The sequence below is a fragment of the Rhineura floridana genome, chromosome 5, assembly GCF_030035675.1.
Source record: "Rhineura floridana isolate rRhiFlo1 chromosome 5, rRhiFlo1.hap2, whole genome shotgun sequence".
Taxonomy (NCBI): domain Eukaryota; kingdom Metazoa; phylum Chordata; class Lepidosauria; order Squamata; family Rhineuridae; genus Rhineura; species Rhineura floridana.
In genome coordinates, this window is record NC_084484.1 from 141,728,758 (window position 1) to 141,752,782 (window position 24,025).

General features: G+C 41.5%; 1 protein-coding gene and 1 non-coding gene across 2 annotated transcripts in view; both read right to left on the reverse strand.

The window, feature by feature from the left end:
* Positions 1 to 23,451, reverse strand: part of CCDC80 (coiled-coil domain containing 80) — a 46,980-nt gene extending 23,529 nt beyond the window's left edge. The window contains exons 1-3 of the mRNA XM_061628302.1: positions 22,748 to 23,451; positions 20,366 to 22,242; positions 6,613 to 6,769 (exon numbers count right to left, since the gene is read on the reverse strand). Of these exons, the coding sequence (XP_061484286.1) occupies positions 6,613 to 6,769; positions 20,366 to 22,231 (2,023 nt within the window). The 5' untranslated portion in view covers positions 22,232 to 22,242; positions 22,748 to 23,451. The remainder of the gene's footprint in view (positions 1 to 6,612; positions 6,770 to 20,365; positions 22,243 to 22,747) is intronic.
* On the reverse strand, positions 6,289 to 6,363 carry TRNAV-UAC (transfer RNA valine (anticodon UAC)). The gene has a single exon. It is a non-coding gene; the product is annotated as a tRNA-Val (tRNA).
* Positions 23,452 to 24,025: the final 574 nt, after the last annotated feature.

Genomic DNA, 24,025 nt, shown 5'->3' on the forward strand with positions numbered 1-24,025 from the left:
ACCAAAATAGTTATGTGGAAGAAGATGACAGTTGGGTTTTGGCTTGTATATTTCTTGTAAAAATATAATTGAAGGTTTCTGAGTCTTAATGTAATCTGAAACCCTTCGTCTTTTGATGACATCTCCCATGCCCCTCACATTTAATGTTAACACTTTAATTTCAGCCATATGTTATACTTAATTGATCTATTTTGATTACCTGTATATTCCAATGCTCTCTATCATGACTCCAATCTCTCCCTATTATTTCTATATAAAACCATTTATATTGACAAAAATTTAAGCGACGGCTCTGTAAATCCCAGGTAACGTGTAACTCCCCCCCCCCAACATTCAACCCCCGTACCTAACTAAAGACAGAGAAAATTTTCCCTGCTTACAGGTATTGTCTGAGACAGCCCTGTGTTAGTTGGTCGAATTTCTGAGGCTTATTGCCTCTTGTGAATATATTGTAAACCCAAACAATATTAATTAGAATAACTTTTAACCAAATAAATTTATATGTGTCCGCTAACCCCAATATGTTGCAGATGACACACACATAGCCTTTTTGTCTGATATTATCTTGTTCCCTTGAAATTTTTTCCTTGCGCTGATTCATCTAATAACCAACCATTTGATCATTATTTCTTTCTTGTGGATGTTGATCTCATTGATCTCTGAGGATTGGTTGAATTGATAGATATGTCATTTCGTTGACGTCTTCTGCATTTTGTAGCCTGAGGAAAGGATTTCCAATCTTCTCCCTCGAGCACCATGTTGATGAGATCATCAGATTCCAATTATTATTCTTCCCAGGGAGATTTCAGATTGAATAGCGCCAGTAAACTCACCAGTTCCTGTCTGCTTGATGATCTGTGTTGAACACCATCTGTTTCTATTATCAATGCAAATGGAAAGCCCCAACGATATTTAATGCCTGCTGTTCGCAACACTTCTATGGCAGGACGAAACGATTTACGCTTGAGTAATGTTTCTGTACTCAGGTCTTGAAGAAATAGTACAGGGCTACCTTCAAATTCAATTTGGTCTTTTTTACACATAATTTTGAGCATCTCTTCTTTTTTTGCAAAGTTATAGAATGCAACTATAATGTCTCTTGGTGGGGCATTATTTTTTGGGCGTGGGCCCAGGCTTCTTTGAGCATGTTCTATGTCAGATGCAGTGATGCTTGCTTCTGTAATCATTGTTGACCACCAATTTATTAAGACCTGGGTGATATCTTTATTATCTGTCCATTCTTTAATCCCACGCACTCTCAGATTCTGTCGACGGCCCCGATTCTCCTGGTCATCCACACGATTTAATATGTCTCTCTGATTGAGTATAGTATGTTTGATTACATCTGTATGTTGAATGGCTATTTCTAGTGCCTCATTTGCAGTTTTAGCAGTATCCTCCATTTTGTTTGTTAAAGATGATATTTTTTCATCCAAGATTTTAAAACTGTCATCACGTTTTTGAAGCAGAGAGCTTTGAAGAGATGCAAATTGTGAAGATAGTTGTGCTGTAATTAAGTCTTGGTCTAATTCAGGAGTTAATACTTGTATTGACTCACTTTTTGACGTTTTAGAAGTTTTCGCCACCATTTTGAAAACCCGGTTTCCCGGTTATTTCTTTTAACCATGATGTCCTCAGTAAAAGTATTTGTGCTGTGAGGGAGTATTTTTATCGTTCTATCGCTGCAAGTAACGTTCCTGTATCCTGTGGATATATTTTATTGAATTTTCTTCCGTTTTCATGCCAAGGCTTCTTTAAAAAAGCATCAGGGTTAGTGGAACTCATGGTTTACCCTGTTGCTCTGGCGATCGCGCGCATGCGCCCACCTATTATTTAGATTATTTATAAAAATGTATTAATTTCCTTGCTGCTGAAGGTAATGTACAATTTCTCTACACTAAAAACAAGCCAGCAAAGTATATAATGCATCTGATCTATTTTATTTATATTCACTAATAGACAAAAAATCCTTGTGGTTTAAGAATGTACCTATAGCCAACAGATATTTCTATCAAACTTTAAAAGCAGGGAAATTGGGCAGCTATAGTGAAATAGTGAATGCACCAATGGAGCAGGAGACCCGACCTCTTCTCTGAGATCTTGTACTGCCCTACAAATTTGTAAAAATGCAAACACAATTTGGATTGGTCTTTCACAGTCCACCTGAGACTATTCTGCAGAAAGTGCCATTATTCCACAATTGGTTTTGGAGCTGTTTTGGAGGTTTTTTTAGTACTTCACATTGTCACAGAAACAGAAACAGAAACAAAAGAAAGTAATTTATCATAGGAAACATCACTAAAATTGCAAAGTAAATAAAACATATTTAAAGTAAATATCAGAACTATATCAACAGTCTTAATATTGTTGCTTCCTCCCTGCTAAAACAAGATCACAGCACAGCACATGTCTTGCTTCTGTTCTCAGAGGCACATTACCAAATTCTTCCAAGCTACACAGGAAGTAGACTGGACGGTGAAAGACCAACCCAAATTGTGTTTGCATTTTTACAGATCTCAGAAAGGATCTCAGAAAGGAGGTCAGGTCTTCTGCTTTCCTGGTGCATTCACTATAGCTGCCCAGTTCCCATGCTTTTTAAAGTTTGATAGAAATATCTGTTACCTGTAGGTATGTTCTTAAACCCCAAGGGTTTTTTGCCTAGTAGTGAATTTCTCAGCTTTTTAATCTGGGAGGTATGAAATGGAATCCTGCGCAAGTTTGCTGAGAATAGATTGATCATTTGCATGCTTACAGGAGTGTAGTCGTCCAGGGTCTCGGGGGATCTTAGACCCCTTACTTTTTTGGGAACAGGGTCCCAGAAGGGTCCCTATGGCTCCAGCATCCTATGAGCCATCAGCATGAAAGGTGAGTGTGTTAGACACTGAGAAGTGTCTTCTAAAATGCTTCCTTGTCCTTTCCTGCTGATTGAAGCCAATCAGAATGAAAGGAGGTGAATCAGCCACTGAGAAGACTCTTTTCAGTAGCTAACACTCTAATGCTGATTGGGGTCCTAGACACGTTGTGAGAGAAGGCATTAACAAGGATCTCATTCTCAACCCAGCAGCAAAAAAAATGGAGGGGGGGGCATGGCGGTGACTATCATGAAGGGACCCTGCACTTCTGAATTTACCACTACAGTATTGCATGCTTATTGAGTTCAGTGGGATTTACTACCCAACAATCATGCATAGAATAGGTGACGCTGACCACGGGAGAGGAATAGGAAGGGGGGACGAGGTGGACAGAGAGAAGTCAGTGGGAAGGGAAAGACACAGGGGAGGAGGGGGATGGGAGCAGGCGGGAGGGGAGGAGGAGGGCAGGTTTGATCATTTGCATGCTTATTGAGTTCAATGGGATTTATTCCCCTGCAATCATGCTTAGGATAGGTAAAACTGACCATGGGAGAAGAGAAGGGGGAGGGAGGGAAGGCTGGAGTAGGGAGGGGAGGAGAAGGAGGGGAGAGGAGAAAGGAGGAGGTGGGAAGAGGGGGGAGAGGGAAGGAGGAGGTGAAAGGAGGGGGAGAGGAGTGGCAGATGGAGGGGAAAGGCAGGTTTGATCATTTGCATGCTTATTGTTCAATGGGATTTACTCCTGTGCAATCATGCTTAGGATAGGTGAAAGTTGAAACTGACCACAGAGGAGAGGAGAGAGAAGGAGTGGAGGAAGGGGGAGAAGTGAAAAGAAGGGGAAGGGGGAAGAGGAAGGGGGAGGGGAGGGGAAAGGAGGGGGAGACTGTGGGGGGGAAGGAAGGGGGAGGGAATAGAAGGGAAGACGAGAGGAGGGCAGGTATGATCATCTGCATGCCTATTAAGTTCAGTGGAATTTACTCCTGTGCAATCATGCTTAGGATAGGTGAAACTGACCTGGGAGAGGGGAGGGGAGGGGAGGAGGAAGGGGGAGAAGCAAAAAGAAGGGGAAGGGAGAAGAGGAAGGGGTAGAGGAGGAGAAAGGAGGGGGAGAGGGTGGGGGAAGGAAGGGGGAGGGAATAGAAGGGAGGAGGAGGAGGGGGAGAGGGCAGGTATGATCATTTGCATGCCTATTAAGTTCAGTGGGATTTACCCCTGTGCAATCATGCTTAGGACAGGTGAAACTGACCTGGGAGAGGGGCAGGGAGGGGGAGGAGGAGGGGAGGAAGGAGAAGGGGAGAGAGGGGAGGGAAGGAGAAGGAGAGGGGGAGGGAGGGGAAGACATTGGGTGAGTGGGCACTGGGCAGAGGCAGAGGAAAGCCCCTTTCCTTTCCAAAAGGAAAACATTGTGAACAGTATCATTTTTGGGGTTTTCCCCACCTTTTTATTCTACAGCAGATACATGTAGTCTCCCACCCTAATTTAAACCAAAGCTGTCCCTGGCCACATCCACCCCAGACATTTGTTACACTTTTAACAGCCATGGATTCCCCCAAAGAATCCTGGGAACTGTAGTTTGTGAAGGGTGCTGAGAATTGTTAGGAAATGTGTTATTCCCCTCACTGAGTTACAGTGACCAGAATTCTCTGGGAAGAGGAGCTGACTGTTAAACCCCTCTAGCCACTGGAGTTCTGTCAGGGGAATAGGAGTCTCCCAACAACTCTCAGCACCCTTCACATACTACACTTCCCAGGATTCTTTGGTGGAAGCCATGACTGTTTAAAATGGAATAAATGTCTGGCATGGGTGTGGCCTCCTAATTAGCCAAGCCAAACAGCTGTTAGTCTCACCTTTAGAACTCTGACAGTTGGTTCTTACTGAGCATGCCTGCACTATCATAGACTCCACTGTTAATTTTCTTAAATTAATTAAAAATCAGCCATGCATTTTTTAAACTTTTAAACTGCAGAACATGAAGGTCAGAGTATGGGCCAAGGTCAGTAATAGGATTAGGATTTCAACAAATTATGAGACTACTGACAGAAAAAAGTCCAACAGGGGTCTGCATTTTTTTACTCTTTAAAGTCTGGATTCTCGCTGAGTGTTTTGTGTATCGCCATGAAAATGTAGAGGGTTGTTAAGCAAGCGTTTCTAAGTTCAGGACTGTACATTTTGTAAGATTTTGTTTTGAAATTAGTTTATGGGAAGCAGCAGAGTGGCATGGGAGGGTATTTTCAATTTAACATGGTGGAATGTGAAAAATCCACGCTGGTTATACCATACAGCCACTCTTGTGGCTGTATAATAACACTTGGGACATGTAAAGATTTGTAATCCTGTTACGTGTATCTCCACATCAGGCTGTCATTGGCTAAAGATCTAAAGAGCTACTTTAGACATCCCCAGTGACTTTTTTTACTCCCCTCTCCCTTCTATTAGCAGACTGCTGCCATGCCATATCACAAGGATGGGGAACCTTTTTGAATCTATGGCCAGATGCTTGTCAGAATTGGCCTCACAGGCGAAATTTGCCAGGTGAGAGAGGCTGCCCACCTATCAATCACATTACATCACGTTCAAGGTGCTTTGAAGTCCCAATGTTGGGCCTTCAAAGCACCTTGCAAGACTGTTAAATGGGAGCCCCCCCATTATTTTAGCAGGGGATCTCATGAGTGACAGTAGCTGATGGGTAGGTGGGTGTGGTTTGGGGCAAATGGCCTCACAGGCCAACTTGGACCCCTTGGGGGTCAAGATTGGCTCATGGGGCAGATGTTCCCTATCCCTGCCATATAACAAAGTGTTTTTGAAGTTTCAGAGGCAGCTTTCCTTTGTGCTAAATAAAAAAGAGGCAGAACACACCTTTATAAATGATGTGGAAAGGCTTTCTAGAAATGAAATGAGATGAATGAAAACAGTGAAATGGTGGAGTTGAGCGACAGGATAGTCACATGGTAGAAGAGGATATATCACAGAGGTAGTCAATGTTGGTGGCCAGATGTTGTGGACTATAGCTCCCATCAGCCCCAGCTAACATGGCGAATGATTTGCAATTATGGGGGTTGTAGACATGGCAGAAGAGGATATATGACAGAGGTAGTCAACGTTGGTAGCCAAATGTTGTGGACTATAGCTGCCATCGCCTCCAACTAACATGGCCAATGATTTGCAATTATGGGGGTTGTAGACCAAAATATTTCGATGTCAAATAAGCACCTGAATAGGGCTACAGTTATACAAAAATCTGGATACAAGAGAGGCTCCTAGTCTTGAACCAAATGAGTTTGTGACTTGTGGCATGACCAATTCACATAGGAACAACACAGGAATATATGAAGCTGCCTTATACTGAGTCAGACCATTGGTCCGCCTAGCTCAGTATTGTCTACACCGACTGCCAGTGGCTCTCTGGGGTTTCAGGCAGGGAGTCTTTCTCAGCCTTACATGGAAATGCCAAGGATTGAACTTGGAACCTTCTGTATGTAAGACAGATGCTCTACCACTGAGCCGCAGCCCTTCCCCTTCCTCCTCTGCTTTCTGCTGTGTCATTGGCTTGATAAGGTAGCACAGAGATGCTACATTAATTTGAACTTGTTGCCTGGAAAAACTAAACAGGGGAAATACCAAAGCCAGTTATGCAAATAGAAAGGGGAGGGAAGAACCATATTACCACAACAAAGGGACTTTCAAGTTTTTTTTAAACACTAGTTGCATGGCTCTCTTGCCCAAAAAGAAAGGAAAGAATTTTGTTTTTTTTAAAAAACTCAACCTAGCTGGAAGTGGTCGATCTTCATGCGACTGTTATTCAAGGTGCCAAAGATGGTGATAACAGAGATCTTTCTAGTTGCCATTTTGCAAAAGCTCTCCAGATATTCATCTCGCTGTTGCACATACATGGTGCTGTCAGCCTTGGGAGTTGTGATGAGCTGGTAAGATGATAGAGAACACAAGATTTAGACTGTTTGAATAAAGTATTAGTATCAGAAGCAGAGCTTGGAAAAGTAACTTTTCCAAGCTCTGATCAGAAGTCATACACCAATATTGCTCACAGGGCTTCCACAGCAGCTTTGAAGCTGTTATACTAAGGCCAGGACTACATAATATATTTGCTCTCCCACCCTCTCATCTATAATGCTTAATACAACTCTCAACCCCTTGTATGAATCTGAGCTAATTACATAGGTTTGGATCCAAACATCCAGTTATGCATGTGTGGCCATCCCCTCCACAACAGTTCCCCCCGACCCCTCAAAGACAGTTTTTTTAGGGGGAAAGAAGTGTTCACCCTCTGAACAGTGGGATATTTGCATCCAAGCCATAGTAAGTTTCTCTGTGTGTCGGTGAAGGCTGCCAACAGGGATGACAAAACTCCTGTGCTGATCGTCTAGCAAATGCAGTATCTAGCCCAGCCCGCAGATTTCCTGTGTAAGACTTAAATAATTAAATAAGTGTGTTGCAATAAGAACAGGGAGTGTTAGTACAACAGTGGAAGCTGCAAAAAGTGCTTCCAGAAAACTATCAACTGGAGTAAACATTGACAACATTAGTCACAATGGTCTGTACCACACCAGCCAAAGCTTTCTCCACAGACCCATATTGCCGTTATGCGGCACCTTACTGCAGGCCAGACATTCCAGAGGGAAATAGCCACTGATTAACCTTTAAGAAACAGCCCTGCAGCCACCATCTTCTCTCCAAGAACCCTCTCATTTGCATGTTCACACTAGGTCAGCTCTATATGGCAATAACCAATCAACCTTTTACAGTTGGAACTTTACATGCAAGTGGTTTCATTTCTCACATGGCATCAAAACAAAGCATTTGCTTTTTATTTATATAGGACTGGATCAGATTGTAGTGCACTGCTAGAAATTTGGCTGTTGATTCAGAATGCACTCAGGCATGATGAGTCTGAGGCCAGGATCTGAGTGATGCCTGAGGGGTCCATTTAATTATCATTCCTAAAGGCTCTCTAAGCAATTATAACATGGTCAAGCAGAGGTCAGTATCCAGACGTCAGGCAATAGCACAGAACATGGAATGGGCATGGATGGATAGCAACCCTGTCACCACCCTTCTTTGCTAGATGGGGCAGCCACATTTCTAGATGGGCCATTGGGGGGTGCATAGTGTCATTTGATTCCAATTCTCCCACACAGACACTCAGTGGTGGAGAGGATGTGAGGGCCAGGGGAAGGGAAAGGCAGTTACTTTTCCACTCACTTCTCCTCTATTCAGAGACTGTATATTAACTTACATAATGGGCTATGTAAAGGTCAAGTTAACAGAAAATTACGTATGAACACCAGAAATCAAATGACTGACATATTTTTTTGTTTCATAAATAAAAAGGATGTTAAGGATACAGTGAACAAGGGGATACCAAAATGTATTAACTCCTCCTTAAGGGTCCTTTCTTCTAGTTTTCTAGATTTTACTTCCTGTTGGACAAAAAAGGGAAAACCTTTTAACTAGTTGCTATATAAAGGACTAACTAAGCAATTGGAAACTAACTGTGTCAAGCAATTGGATTTTTTTTTACTAGTTGCTGGGTTGATTTTTCTGCCCAGAAACTCTGGGAAGGTCTCATGCTGAGCTGCACACACTGACAATATCAGAAAACAGGCCTGCGTTACAGCCTAGATTGCCAGCCAGCTAACTAACTGTAGTGTGCATGGCAGTGTTTCTGTTATTCTAGGGCTGTTTTCATTGTTTCCCATCAAGTACTCAAGAAAAAGAAGAAAAAGGCACTATGATTGTGAGTATAGTGAGTACTTTAAAAGAGTACAGGGTAATTTTGGGTAGATATTTTTTCAGATCATTTTAAAGTTAATCCTTTATTTCAGCCTTTAGCAGTAAGCTCTACCCATCATAATAATTGCAGAATTACTTCTTGGTGTAGGCAAACAAACACACTTCTTTTTTCTGTCAAACATGGCCCCTCCAATAAATTCTTGACTTGTGTTGGAGATAACTTTCTCCTACATAAAGTGGAGGAAGCAACCAGAGGATCAGCTATCCTTGACTTGATTCTAACCAACAGAGATGACTTGGTAGAGGAAGTGGCAGTTACAGGAAGTCTGGGGGAAAGTGACTATGCTGTACTAGAATTCTTGATTTTAAAGGAAGCAAAAGCTGAGAGTAGCCATATGCGTACCCTGGACTTCAGGAAAGCCTATTTTAATAAACCCAGAACAATGGTAAGGCTCCATGGCAAGCAACCCTAATGAGAAAAGGAGTCCAAGATGGGTGGGAGTTTCTAAAAGAGAAAATTCTAAAGGCACAATAGCAAACAATTCCGTCAAGGAAAAAAGGGGGAAGACAGCAGAAGAAGCCAATGTGGCTTCACAGAAAGCTTAGAGATGACCTGAAAACAAAAAAGGACACATACAGGAAGTGGAAGGAAGGCCAGACCACAAAGGAAGAGTGCAGATAGATAGCACGGAATTGCAGGGATGGTGTCAGGAAGGCTAAAGCTGAGAATGAGCTGAGGTTAACGAGGGATGCCAAAAGCAACAAAAAGCGTTCTTCAGGTACATCCATAGTAAAAGACAGAGAAAAGAAATGGGGGTACAGCTACCCAACGAGGATGGCAAAATGACAACAGATGACAAAGAAAAAGCAGAAGTGCTCATTTCCTACTTTGGCTCAGTCTTCTCCCAAAAGAGGGTCTATTACCCTCCAGAGAAAAATGAGGTTGAAGGGGCAGGATTGCAGCTTGAGATTGATAGACAAATGGTCAAAGAATACCTAATCACTTTGAATGAGTTCAAATCTCCAAGGCCTGATGAACTGAATCCTAGAGTATTGAAGGAACTGGCTGAAGAACTCTTGGAACCACTATTATCTTTGCGAAATCATGGAGGATGGGTGAAGTGCCAGATGACTGGAGGAGGGGTAATGTTGTCCCTATCTTCAAAAAGGTCAAAAAGGAGGAACTTGGAAACTACAGACCAGAGCTTGGAAAAGTTACTTTTTTGAACTACAACTCCCATCAGCCCAATCCAGTGGCCATGCTGGCTGGGGCTGATGGGAGTTTTAGTTCAAAATTAACTTTTCCAAGCTCTGCTACAGACCAGCCAGCCTGTCATCAATCCTTGGGAAAATTCTGAAGCAAATTATAAAGTGGCCAATATGTAAGCACCTTCAAAACAAGTGCTTATCAATGGTTCCTTCTCAAACTAGGGGCAGATAAGGGGGGGATACCGCAGGACTGGGTCCGGGGCCCAGTGCTCTTCAACATTTTATTAATGACTTGGATGAAGAGGTGCAGGCAAGGCTTATCAAATTTGCAGATGATACAAAATTGGTAGGGATAGCTAATACCTTGGAATACCTAGTTTCCAAATCACATGAAGTATTGGTTCCCCTCTGTTTGGCACTGGTTAGGCCTTATCTTGAGTACTGTGACCAGTTCTGGACATCACACTTTAAGAAGGATGCAGACAAACTGGAATAGGTTCAGACAAGGGCAATGAGGACGATCAGGGTACTGGACACAAAGCCCTATGAGGAGAGACTGAAAGAATTGGGCATGTTTAGCCTTCAGAAGAGAAGACTGAGGAGAGATATGATAATGCTGTTCAAGTACTTGAAAGGTTGTCACACAGAGGAGGACCAAGACCTTTTCTCAATCGTCCAAGAGTGCAGGACACGGAATAATGGGCTAAAGTTAGAGCAAGCTAGATTTCAACATCAGGAAAAAACTTCCTGAACTTCCCAGGAGGATCCCTCCGCCTGTGCTGCCTCTGAGACGGGCTCCCGTCTTGGATGAAACTTATCCAGTTTTAAATTCAGTCAGAAGGGTTTTTTCTGACTGGGGATGATTTATTCCGGATAAGGAAGAAGCGTGAGATCTGCCACATAGTTTTGTTTTGATTGTTGGAGCCTGGAATTCGTCAGAATTGTCTGTCTTCCAGCAGTTCAGACAGAGCGAGGATTTTATGCTAGCTCAGCTGGATAAGTGACCCGTTTTTTTTTAACGGACTAGCAGGCAAACCTCCTGTCTACATTTATCATTTTCTTATCTATATAGCTAAAGAGATTTGTCAAAGTAACAGCAATTAAGATAACCTAGATGAGGTAAGACTTTCCTTCTTTATTTACGGAACTAAGGGGGAAGAAAATATAAATAGCTTATCTTTTTTTTTTTATTGCAAAAAGCTGACATGGAAAATTGCGTTTTAAAGATTACAACGGATGAGAGCTTTCTGATTGGGAGAGATAAGAAATCTTTTTGATTTACAAGACTTTTGTGTAATATATATAAGGGACTATTTTTTCTGATCTACTTTTTTTTGTTGTTGTTGACGAATCTGCTCATTCTCTCTGCTACTAGTTATTTGAACGCTGTGAACTAAAAGCTGTTTTTGCACTTCTGGACATTTAAGAGATAAGGACTGTCTAGCGTGTGACGTTAGTTGGTTGGAAAGATTAACTCCTTTGTAACTGGATAAAGAAATAAACTGCTCTTTGCTTGGGACATTGAAAATTGAAGGAGTTTTGTTCTTTTGGTTTTAAGAATGGCAATTAAGAAGATCATGGATGTACAAGAAGGGACTTTATTTCTAGACATGCTTCAGAAAATAATGGATGGGATTAACTCAATAAAACAAGAACTGAGAAATAATAGACAAGCGTGGAGAACTGAATTTCATGAAATGAGACAGGAGCTGAAAGAAACTCAGGATTCTATGAGAAAGGAGAATAAAGATAGATCTGGAAAACAAAAAAAGGATGAAAGAGAAATTAAAGGCAAGGTTCAATCTATGGAGATTGGCTTAAATATGGACATGAAAAAAGATTTGGATTTCCTGGTTGTGACGGATCCTGGAGATAAATATTACAGTTTGGAATACAGCACTGTCTCTGAAGGAATTGAAGAGATTGGAGATAAAGATATTATCGGTTCAAAAAAATTCCTGGACTGGAAGGATTTGATGGAACTTGAAATGGAGAAAGTTAATAGAATTAATCCCTGTTTTGTGTCAATGGAAAAACCTTCAAGAAATGTACTAGTGTATCATGTGGAAAAGAGGAGCAGAGATGCGGCTTTGAAACAATACTTCAGTGTTACGTTTGGATTTGATGGTAAGAAAATATCTGTGATGGAGGAAATTCCTATCAGACTTTTATTATATGACTATGACAGCAAGATTTTTGGGTGCGTAAAGATGGAAGATGGACCCAATATGGATAATGACAGAAGAGCGATTTGAACTACTGGACTCAGTAGATTTGATGAGTTGGATTAATTGACATGTTTATTTAGAAAAAAAAATTGATTGACATATATCTCAAGGATTGGAAACTTCTCTTTGACTTTTTGTGGAAGATTAAAATGATATGATGTTAATGAGATTTGAAACCAACTAAGATAACTGCTGGAGGAAGGTGATTTTATAATCTATTAAGAGATAGGTCTGTTATATATTATAGATTTATAGTTGAATTATAGTGTTTTGAAATTACTGGATTTAGTAGATTTGATGAGCTGGATTAATTGGCATGTTTATTTAGAAAAAAAATTGATTGATATATATCTCAAGGATTGGAAACTTCTCTTTGACTTTTTGTGGAATATTAAAATGACATGATGTTAATGAGATTTGAAACCAACTAAGATAACCGCTGGAGGAAGGTGATTTTATAATCTATTAAGAGATAGGTTTGTTATATATTATAGATTTTTATTTATTTATTTATTTAATTACATTTCTAGACCGCCCTATAGCAGAAAGCTCTCAGGGCGGTGTACAACAAATAAAATCACAATTAAAATATGAGCAAGTGTGGAAAAAATATATATATATAGTACAATTATAAAACATTAATAAAATTGCCATTGAGATTTAAATTAAGATCATATTAAGTTTAAAATGTTAAATTAAAATATTTAAAAATTTACAAAATTTAAAAAGCCTGGGCGAAAAGGTAAGTTTTTACCTGGCGCCGAAAAGATAACAGAGAAGGCGCCAGGCGTATCTCGTCTGGGAGGGCATTCCATAGTTCGGGGGCCACCACCGAGAAGGCCCTAGATCTAGTTGTTGATCTCCGGGCCTCTTTATGGGTTGGGACCCGGAGAAGGGCCTTCGACGTCGAGCGTAGTGAACGGGTAGGTACATAGCGAGAGAGGCGCTCCATCAGGTATTGCGGTCCGATGCCGTTTAGGGCTTTATAGGTAAGAACCAACACTTTGAATCTGGCCCGGAAACATATCGGTAGCCAGTGCAGCTGCGCCAGGACAGGTGTTATATGGTCAAATTTCTTTGTCCCAGTGAGAACTCTGGCCGCAGCATTTTGCACTAGCTGAAGTTTCCGAACCGTCTTCATAGGTAGCCCCACGTAGAGTGCATTACAGTAGCTGTACTATGACAAATCGGAAGTCAATATTTTTATATATATGTATTTTTTTTGTATTGTATTAGTTATTGATTTGTGTTGTTTTCTTTTTGTATTATTTTGGTTTTGAAAATGAGAATAAAAATTAATTAAAAAAAAAAAAAGGATAAAACTTCCTAACTGTTAGAGCAGCACAAAAATGGAACCAATTACCTAGGGAAGTAGTGGGCTCTTTAACACTGGAGGCGTTCAAGAAGCAGCTAGACAGCCACTTGTCGGGTATGCTTTAATTTGAATTCCTGCATTGAGCAGGGGGTGGACTCGATGGCCTTATAGGCCCCTTCCAACTCTACGGTTCTATGATTCTGTGATTCTATGATTGCTGGCTGGGTACAGAACACAACTGAAACTGAAACGCAGAGCAAAGTAAACTCCAAGAGGGAGTCTAACTCTAGTCCATAATGTAAGTCCTAATATTTACTTTGCAGTCATTTTACTATACAGGCTGTTTCTTTCAGGTTCACCTAAGTAATTATAGGGTGAGTGTGATCATGAAAACATCCACCCTTAGACATGAAAATCTTAAGCGAGCAGACTTTTAGAGGCTCTTCCAGATGAGGCTTTTGTTGTACGTTTTGCCATACTCTGTATTCTGTATTTTATTATGTATGGGCATTGATTTGTAATTTTATGTAGTATTTTATTAGTGAGTTTATGCTGGCTTTACAACACATGTATTAAATTTTGTTCTACTTTCATTTTGTGCATCACATGTGTACTTTAATTCTTTTTTGAGCATTCGATATGTTCAACTTTATTCAGTGGGGCTTTCTTCCTTATAAGTGTGTTTAGGATTGCAGTCTAACTCTCTTTTTCTGCTTGATGGTATTTATTTATTTATAAATAAGAGTATTTCTAAACGGTCATTTAAAAAATCATGGTGATGTACAATAAAATTATTAAAACATCATAGCATTATAAAATACAGAAATCTGAATGGAGTTTTGCCTCAGTCCTATTTTTTAATGTCACTAACCAAACCCCCAAATTCAGCCATTGCTCCACAATGCACCAAATATAGATTTAGCTCTATTTTATGTTGCTCATATACAAGTATGGATGTATATCGATTACGTGTTTGAATATATTGATGTTTTTCACTTAGTGAGGAAATGTTTGTGCTTGCACTGCACACACTGAAATGCTGAAAATTAACAAGAAAAAAAGGTAAGAATATGAATCAGCAAGGAATTGCAATTCTGTTTTGTCTTCGGGTTACAAAGATAACAAGACATCATGGGTAAATCATGGAAACTTTTAAACCATTCTGGCTAACCTCAGATTGAAAATGGAAATGGACTGCCTTCAAGTCGATCCTGACTTATGGCAACCCTATGAATAGGGTTTTCATGGTAAGCAGTATTCAGAGGGGGTTTACCATTGCCTCCCTCTTAGGCTGAGAGGCAGTGACTGGCCCAAGGTCACCCAGTGAGCTTCATGGCTGTGTGGGGATTCGAACCCTGGTCTCCCAGGTCATCATCCAACACTTTAACCATTACACCACACTGGCTCTCAACCTCAGATTAGGGATGGACAAATCTGCCATTTTTTATTTATTTCAGTTCCTCATTCTTCTAATCTTAAATACAATTCTCCACATTTCCACAGCAACTTCTGGTTTTTTTTAACCCCCATGAAAATACGTTAGCATTTTAGTGCTAATTTCCCCCAATAAGCATATTTTTGCACGCAGTGTTGACTAATAGACACATTTTGCAAGCAATTCCCCTTAATATAATGCATTTTTGTGTTATCTTCATGAATATATGCATTGTTATGCACACTGTCCCCTAATATATGCATTTGTGCACACATTGCCACTGGGGACCCTGACTGGGACCAGAGCCACAGCACTGGAAGAGTTAAGCCTCCCCCCCCCGCTGTTCTCCCCAATTCCATTCTCCCCCACTCTCTTGGAGCAGCTGTTTTTCAGTGTGGAGCAAATCATTAAGTATCTACACGTTTCGCCTCTGTAAAAAAATGCATAAGGTCTGATCATGCAGGAGGTGAATTTTAGTATACATTATATATATATACTGGCTGCGTCCTCTGTGGGTATGAATAAAAGGCTACACTCAGATTTTCAGTCTGTACTTCCTCACCACCGCAGAGTACCAAACAAAAGCAATGTAAGTGAGCCAAAACAGATGAGCCTGAAGCAAAACCACAGACACAAACAGTAGGTAGAAGTCAAAGCCAGTGATGAATCTAGATTTCAGAGCTGGCTCTTGCTCCAGTTTCTTCAACAGGACCTTGATCTTTAGACAGGGCTCTTCTTACGTTCTTATGTCTCCATATCATAAAAAGTTTATCTGGCTGATTTCCACAAATCAGGCTGCAGTTAAAAGCACAGGAGCAGGCTGAAACGTATTGACCAGGGTAATACATTTTGGCAACTCTTCTCTGTGTTGATCATGGACTTAACCTGAATCTAAACCACCATCACCCCTTAATAAATTAGTACTTCATTTGAAATTTAAGATCAGACTATGGAGATTGGGTTTCATTGTTCCATTCTGCTACGCTTTGAAAAGAAAGACTAACTTGCTCAGTTGAAGCACTGCAAAAAACAAAGTTTTGTATAAATTGGCGTGCATGAAGGAGAGTTTGGAAAGAGCATCTATAAGTGAAAAACAGGGTTGCCACCTAGGTTCCCAATATAATCATGCTGGACAACTTGCTCAAAAGTAGAACTTCAATGGGTGCAAATTTCTCTATTGTTATATCTCCTGATCATAAAAGATTATACCTGTTGAATATCTGTCTCTCATGAAGCTGTTAAAGACATGGAACCTCTGCCAGGGAAACAGCAGCAACAGTAATGAAAAGAGAGTTTTGGCATACCCAATGAATGACTTCCACCCGAAGTGGCCAGGCCTGATTTTCTTAAAAAAAGAAAAAAATGCTCTTGAAATAGAAGAGGGTGTTCCTGTGAGATAAATGGAAAGCAGAATGGAATAACTAGGCTCTGCGCAACACAGACCTTCAGAGTTTTCTTCAGTCAAGCTTTTTTAGGTTAGTATTGTTACAATTGTGTCCACAACCAACATTTTTATATGTTTAGAATCTGTCTTATTATGTTTCTATGATATTTTATTCTTAATATCATATTTCTTTTCTTCTTTTCGTATGCCGCTTGAATACTTTCATATTTAAGTGGCCTCAAATGTTGGAAAACAATAAAATAAGTGCATGGTTGGTGCAGCAAGGGTTATGATTTATGATTTATGATTTCAATCCACTCCCTAGCACATGCTTTATTCAAATGCAAATCCACTTATGGAACTTTAATCACTATCTTCACTGGTGGAATTGACCTCGGTAGCCAAGACATCTTAAGAAAGCGTAGTGGTACCAAATTTTGACCACCTGTACAGTGGCTCTGCTGTAACTTATTCCCTATAGGCTTTTTAGATCAATATGAGAGCATCCATCTCCTCTAATTATTGAGTCCGAAAAAGTTGTTTTTTATATAACAACATCTGAATCAGGAGAGGCCATGCAACCCCTTGACCACTGCCTAGACTCGGTGGTGGGCTGGATGAGGGTCAATAAACTGAGTCTGAATCCTAGCAAGACAGAGGCACTGTGGGTTAGGTGGTTCCAGAGTTCAGATAATTGGTCAGTTGCCTGCTTTGGATGGGTGTCGTACTCCCTCTGAAAGAGCAGGTTCGTAATCTGGGGGTGCTTCTGTATCTATCTTTGTTGCTAGAGGCCCAGGTGACCTCCATGGCTAGGAGTGTCTTTTACCAGCTTTGGCTGGTAAGACAGCTGCGGCTATTTCTGAGCCGGGATAGCCTGACCACTGTTGTCCACGCACTGGTAACCTCCAGGCTGGTTTACTGTAATGCGCTCTATGTGGGGCTGCCCTTGAGGTTGGTCCATAAGTTGCAGCTGGTGCAAGGTGCTGTGGCAAAACTCCTCACTGGGGCAAGGTATCACCAGCATGTCACTCCGCTGCTGAAAGAATTGCACTGGCTGCCCATTTGCTACCAGGCCAAGTTCAAGGTTCTGGTTTTGGTGTACAAAGCCCTATACAGCTTGGGACCAGGATACCTGAAAGACCGTCTTATCCCTTATATACCCAGTCAATCACTGCGCTCTGCAGGTGAGGGCCTCCTGCAGATACCATCTTATCAGGAGGTCCATTCTGCACAACATAGGAAACGGACCTTTAGTGTGGCAGCACCTACCCTGTGGAATTCCCTCCCCTTAAATATTAGACAGGCGCCATCTCTGTTATCTTTTTGGCACCTATTGAAGACTTTCCACTTTCAACAAGCCTTTTAAGTTAAGACCTATCCCAGTCTGCATCTGTGTTGGAATTGCTTTTTAATATGTTTTTAAACTTTATTTTTAAAAATGTTTTTAATCTTAGAATATGTTTTCATAGCTTTATTTAAGTAACATTTTTGAAGATGCTTGTTTTAATGTATTTTAAAGTTTGTTTTTATGATGTTTTAATGTTTTTAGTGCTTTTGTTTCCCACCCTGGGCTCCTGTTGGGAGGAGGAGTGGGATATAAATACAACAACAACAACAACAACAACAACAACAATAATAATAATGCTCTTATTGCTGTTTATACTGTAACTATGATCCTGATCTCATTCTCATCTAATTATGGATTTCTCAAAAAAGTTAATACCTCTTTAATGACGCAGTAATTCCTTCTGATGCCTCATTAAGGCTGTGTCCTGCCATTCCTCTGCTATAAGCATCTTTGCTTTCAACTCTTTTGTACAGATGTAAGTATCCTTACTGCTTCAATTAATATTTTGCTTATTTCCTTTTTCAGGGAACAGAGAAAGTTGTACAACCCAGGACTAAGGCTGCAATCCTATGCTCTCTTACCTGGGAGTAAGTCCCGTTGAACTCAATAGGACTTACTTCTCAGTAGACATGCCTAAGGTTATGCTGTAAGGCTGCAAACATGTATATACTTACCTGGGAGTTAGCCACGTTGAATGAAGTTGAATTTACTTGTCCAAGCAAGCACTCACAGGACTGGGTCACACAAACAAATAAAGAATTCCTCTCCTTTCCCAAAGGATATGAGCCACATATTATACTGAATGGCTTTCTAATCATTATACTTTGTGACAAACTAAAGATTTGTTGTTAACTGAAAAGGGACAATGTAGATGCGTTCTGCTTTATGGAGATTGCTCTGTGTGAGAGAAATGTAACCTATGAAGTGAGTTTGAATTGTCACACTATGCCTTCAAGCTGAATTACATCTGCCAAGGAAAACATTGGAGCGTATTGCTTTTGTGTCCTCTGTAAGAAAATTTCAGAGAAGAGATGGCTAATAATATGAGGAGGTATTACATTTCGGAGATGCAAAGCCACATTGTGCTGCTTTTAAGTTTCACAAGCACACCACAAGCTATTCTACTTAACAAAAAAGCAACTTTGTGCATCTCACCACCCACTTTGTAAGGAATATGTTTGCAAATACATATGTTCATGCCCAGGAACCATGCCAAAAATAGTTGGCCTGATTCTAAAATCCAGAAGTTATCAACATTACTGTGAACAGATGTCAAGTGGAAGAACTGGGAGTTCAAATATACATAAAAACAATGACAACACAAATTTGATGAACATAGGAAAAAACCCTCATTTGACCTTCTTTTAATTCCTTGCCCTGGATTAGTGAGCTACAGGTTCTACCATCTTCAGCTTCCCAGTTACCATTTTCTGACAGCCTCTTCACATGGTGGAGAAAGGCTTCATCATATGCTTTATGAAACCTGTAAGGCGTACATCCCATTATTAGGCTACATGCTTTTGGACATGCCTTTGGACACGTGCCTAGGACAGATCAAAGAACTTTTGGCAGGGATGGGGAACTATGGACCCCCACATGTTGTTGGACTCCAACCATCATTAGTCCAGCCAGCATGGCCAATGATCAGATATGATGTAGTCTGACAACATCTGGAGGGCCATAGGTTTCCCATCCCTGTCATATGGTAGCTATGCTGAACAATATTTTAGGCTCCCACATTTTCTACCATCCCTTACCAGCAATCACAAATGCACAGAGGCAATCTTCCTTCCTGTTACTCATATCTGATATCTGATGTTAGCTAGATTGATACACGGTGTTCAAATTAGGCAGTATAGTGTTAGTTTAGCGTGCCTGACCCCTGAAGACATGGCCCTTGTTCCAGAATCATACAATAAATTAACAGCCACCATCTCACAAATTAACAGCCACCATCTCACAACTTGATTTCATGTTTTAAAACCTGAATGCAGGGAGCAGGCTGGGTACTTCTGTGCCAACTAATTGCATCTTTTTTAATGTTGCAGAGCCACTTTACATCAGGAGTAATCTGTTAGGGGCCACATGCCGACTGTGGGCGGAGCTGAAGCCAACAGTGGGTGCAGCCGCCCCTTTCTTTCTCTTTTTGTCACCCTTTTTTTCTTTCTGATGTGGGAGGAACAGAGCACGCTTGCCAGAGGTCTGAAATGATTGCTAGCATATGGGCTTTGAAATCAGGCCAAGGGCTGCATAAAATTGAGGTGACACAGAGTCCTGCCTTCTAGCTCTCTCTCTCTCTCTCTCTGTCTCTTTCTCTCTCTCTCTCTGGCAGCATACAAACCATACATTTAAAGCACATGTAGTTTGTTAAGGGTACCGGGAATTGTAGTTCTGTGAGGGGTAAACTACAGTTCCCAGGATTCTTTAGGGAAAGCCATGTGCTTTAAATGTATGGTGTGTACTTGGCCCCTCATTCCCCCCCTTCCTTCTTCTCCTGTCTTTTCCAGTTGAACTTGGTTGCACTGGTATCATCTGCTTTTTCCTGAAAAGAGTTAGAGAAAAACAGATGCTACCAGAGCAACTGAGATATTTAAAGAAAATGGGGAAGAGGCTGCCACCAAAGGCTTTTAGAAGCCAGAATCATGCAATAGTTGTCTGTTTTGGCTGCTCAAGTTAGAGGTAGGTATAGGGCCTTGCTGAGAAACTTCCAGAACAATCCTAACCGTGATTATTCAGAAGTAAGTCCTACTGAATTCAGTGGGGCTTCCTCCCAGATGAGTGGGGTTAGGATTGCAGCCCAGCTTGGGTACTGACCTTAAGTGATGAATGTCCATCTATAACCTACTTACCAGGAGTCGTCTTTTGCCTTCAAAGAAATCCCAAAGGGTTGTCACAGATTTCTTGGGGCTTTGTGTGAAAGACTTGGCTTTGGACTTCAGGACTCCTTCGCTGTCAGTTTTGCTGCCTTTCTTGTTTTTCTTGTTGCGCTCTTTCTCTTGCTTGTTTTTCTTCTCAGCTTTGTCCTTCTTGGCCTGTTTCTCATTTTTCTTGTCCAATCTTTCTTTCTTCTTCTTCTCAGATTTATCTATGCGATCGTGTTTCCTTGGATCTTTCCCTTTCTTTGGTGGGATATTTCCCACTGGAACATTTTCCTCTAAGCGAGGAACAGCAGGCTGCCCTGAGTCATATTTATCCTCATATTCATTGCTCAGTATTTTGTGTTGGGCTTTCTTTTTAGGTGGCTTGCTTTTAGCAGGCTTGTGCAGACCTGCTGTGACACTGGGCTCCCGACTGTTATAGTCCTTCCGGTCTGTGTGGTTGTCTCTATATCTACTGGCACTTGTCCTTGTGGAATGCTCTGAGGTGGTTGTTGGGATCTCAAGGTTGGTGGTGTCATAATCAGTGGCTTTGCTGGGTCCCCTAGTAGTTGTTGGTTGTCTCTGTGTGTGGCCTGGAAGCCTTTCTCTGCGGTTCTCTTTCCATACAGGGGAGAAATTCTCTGTTACCAGAGCAGTAGTTGCCTCAGGCTCTGTGGGAAGTAATGTGTGTGATTTTGTGGTCCAGGTTCTCTGTGTAATAGGGATAGTTGTGGGGGTGGTTATAGGCCTGCTTGCTATTGTCATCATTTTTGTGATTGGCCTGAGAGTTGTGGTTGTGGGAGGGAGAGTGGTAGCTCTAGTTGGAGGGGAAGGGGGAGGCATTGTGGTCACTGAAACTTTCTTCACAGTTTTAACTCGTGTTGGCTGCATGCTGCTTTTCCTTGTTTCTTCTTTCCTGGGAAACAAGTGGGTACGTTCACCACTTGGCGTTGCCCTAGTGACTCCACCACCATTATTACCTTCCTCAACAACCTGGCCCTCTACTCCAGCTGCTTTGCATTTCTGGATGAAGCCCTTTTGCCGTATCTTCTCAATTTTCCTGATGGGGCTCTGGTCAATGACTTCATATATAGCCTCTAGCCTTACTGGGTAAGGGTATCTTTCCTCTACTTGCAATGTCTTCTTCAGCAGCACCATGCCAAATTTCCCTTTCTCTAGCTTCAGAAAGTTCATGAGTTTGGAGATGAGGCTGGGATCTAGAGGCTGCTCCAGGATTTTCCCTTCAGTGGTTATCTTCCTGACTTTCCCTGCCTCTTCACCTTCCTCATGGAACAAGACAATCTGCTGGACATGCCTCTCGGCTAGTTCACAGTAGACATCATTCTTCAGGAGGCTCATCATGAGCCGGTAGTAACCATCAGAGGCATGAGGAGCAGAGATTATCCAGACTCTGTTTTTTCCAGCAAAACTAGCCAGAATATTGGGAGAACTAGATCCAGTTGGGAAACGTACTATACGTGATCGATATGCAGTGGATGGTCCCTCATCTTTAACCATTTCCAGCTTAGCTCTTTGTATCAACTGTACTTTAGTCCCACCATTCTTCACTTGGACACGAGAGCCATCTTTCAGGGAGGCTGCTTGTGGGACTTTTGGATCCAAGGAATCCCTTTTAACAAGGGGGCGTTGTTGAAACCTCCCAGAAGAGCTTAAAAGTCTGTGAGGCACTTCAAACCTCCTCATCAGTGAAGCTGATCTGCTACTGCCCCTGTAGGCCAGAGGCACTTTCCTAACTCCGTGCCTCCCTCTCTCAGCTTGCCTCAATGGCTTTTCCAAACCACACACTAGCCATGCAGCCCACAACACAGTTAAACTCACAACTGGTGCCCAGTTCATTGTGGGATCAACTTCAAAAATAAAAGAGATGGAGAGAAGTGTTACAAACTGATACTGGATATTCATATAGAGATGCCTGACACTCTCAGTCTGAGGCTTTCCCAAGAGAAATTTTCCTAATCTTTTTTAAATGCTTCAGACTTCCTTCACAGTTTCTGAGGATCAGCAGCACTGTCCCAAATGTCCTTCACTTTCTGTTTTTAGATGAAACTCTAACACAGACACTAACATTGAAAACAGCACTTTCCCAGTGAGAGAAGGGAGAGTCAGACAGCTTGAGACACAGGGTTAGGACAGTCTACTGCTATCTTTATTGGAGGAGAGTGGAAACCTCATTTCAAGAAAACATGGGCTTAAACAAAAATGGATGTGGTAATAGGCAATGGACAGCAGGGATCTGTTCACAGAGAAAAGCCAAAAAGGCTGCTTCTGTATATCTGTCTATACACATATAATACACAGGTACACACAGGTCAGTTTGTCTCCCAAAAGTAGCCAAGCAGCGTCAAAACTTACCCTTACAGCAAACTCCCTCTTCCAGAAGTGATTCTCTCAGCCTTCCTTTAGACCGAGAGTTTTGCCATGTAGATCTGCTGTAGGCAGGGCAGCAATTTTTCTGCTGTATAAAACAGACTCCAGGGAATGTCTGGTTCACTATGGCTCCTTTCCCCCTCCTCTCCCTTTCTTTCTCTTTTCACCTTCTTCACTAAGCCGGGTGCAGTGAAAGGGATTTTTCTAAAGGGTCCTTGCTTTTCTCCATCTAGCTGCAACTCTGTCTTCTCCCTCTCTCTCTCTCTTCAGGAGGCAGCCCCAGAGAGACACATTTCTCTGAAGTTAGAACTGCTGCTGCTATTGCTTGTGTTCTTGTTCACTTTTAAAGTTTCATGAGCCACCCCATCAGTTCCGTCCTCCTCCTTCCTGGAGTGCAGCTCCTTTGTCTCTCTCCAGAGAGCCCCAAAGCATCAAGGCTGATAGATTTTCCAGGCAAAATTCAAACACACACGCACAAATGTAATACTGAGGAAAGAGTTTCTCCTCACCTTGGTCTCCCTTCCTAGTCTTCCCTCCCCAACCTCTCTTTTCCCTCCTCCCCACCTCTTTTTTGGATCTCCTCCCAGAAATGTCAGGATAACTTCAGCCCAGCTCCAACCCAAACTGAAACAACCACAGCCACTAGAAAGGGGGGGGGGAGAGCTTCGGTTTAAGATATCAACAGAACATCTCCTTTGCCACTTCTGAACATTTTTGAGGGAGAAAGGAGGGAGGTTTGGGGGGGAGCCTGAAATGTTACACATCGTCATCATCAATCACTTTTTGGAACAGGGTGGCTGAGACCTTAACTCTTTCATCACCTCTGACTGCCTTGCTGAATACCCCTCCTTTTTTCTTTCATGTAGGTGGGCCCACAACTTAAACAAAATATAAGGTAACATATTGTCCTCACCTCACCTATGTCAAAACAAAAACATTACTTTTTCAAAGAAAAAAAATGATTTTCCCCCTTTCGGTAAATCTTCTTCTTCTTCTTCTTCAGTATATTGTTTTCTTTTTCTCTCTGAGAAGTAATGATAGGTCACTCAGTTTGTTTCTAACAAATTTTCTTTTCCAGATTGCGTTGTAAAAGTATAGGTGTTATGTCTGGCTGACAGCCCCTTCAAGGCAAGATTGTGTACATGGAAATTTCTATATATTAATATCACAATCTGTAAGTTTCAGACAGATTATGCACTTTATCATTTTTATGTACTGCATTTCCTCCAAGGAGCTCAAGGTTGCATGCATGGTTCCTTCACC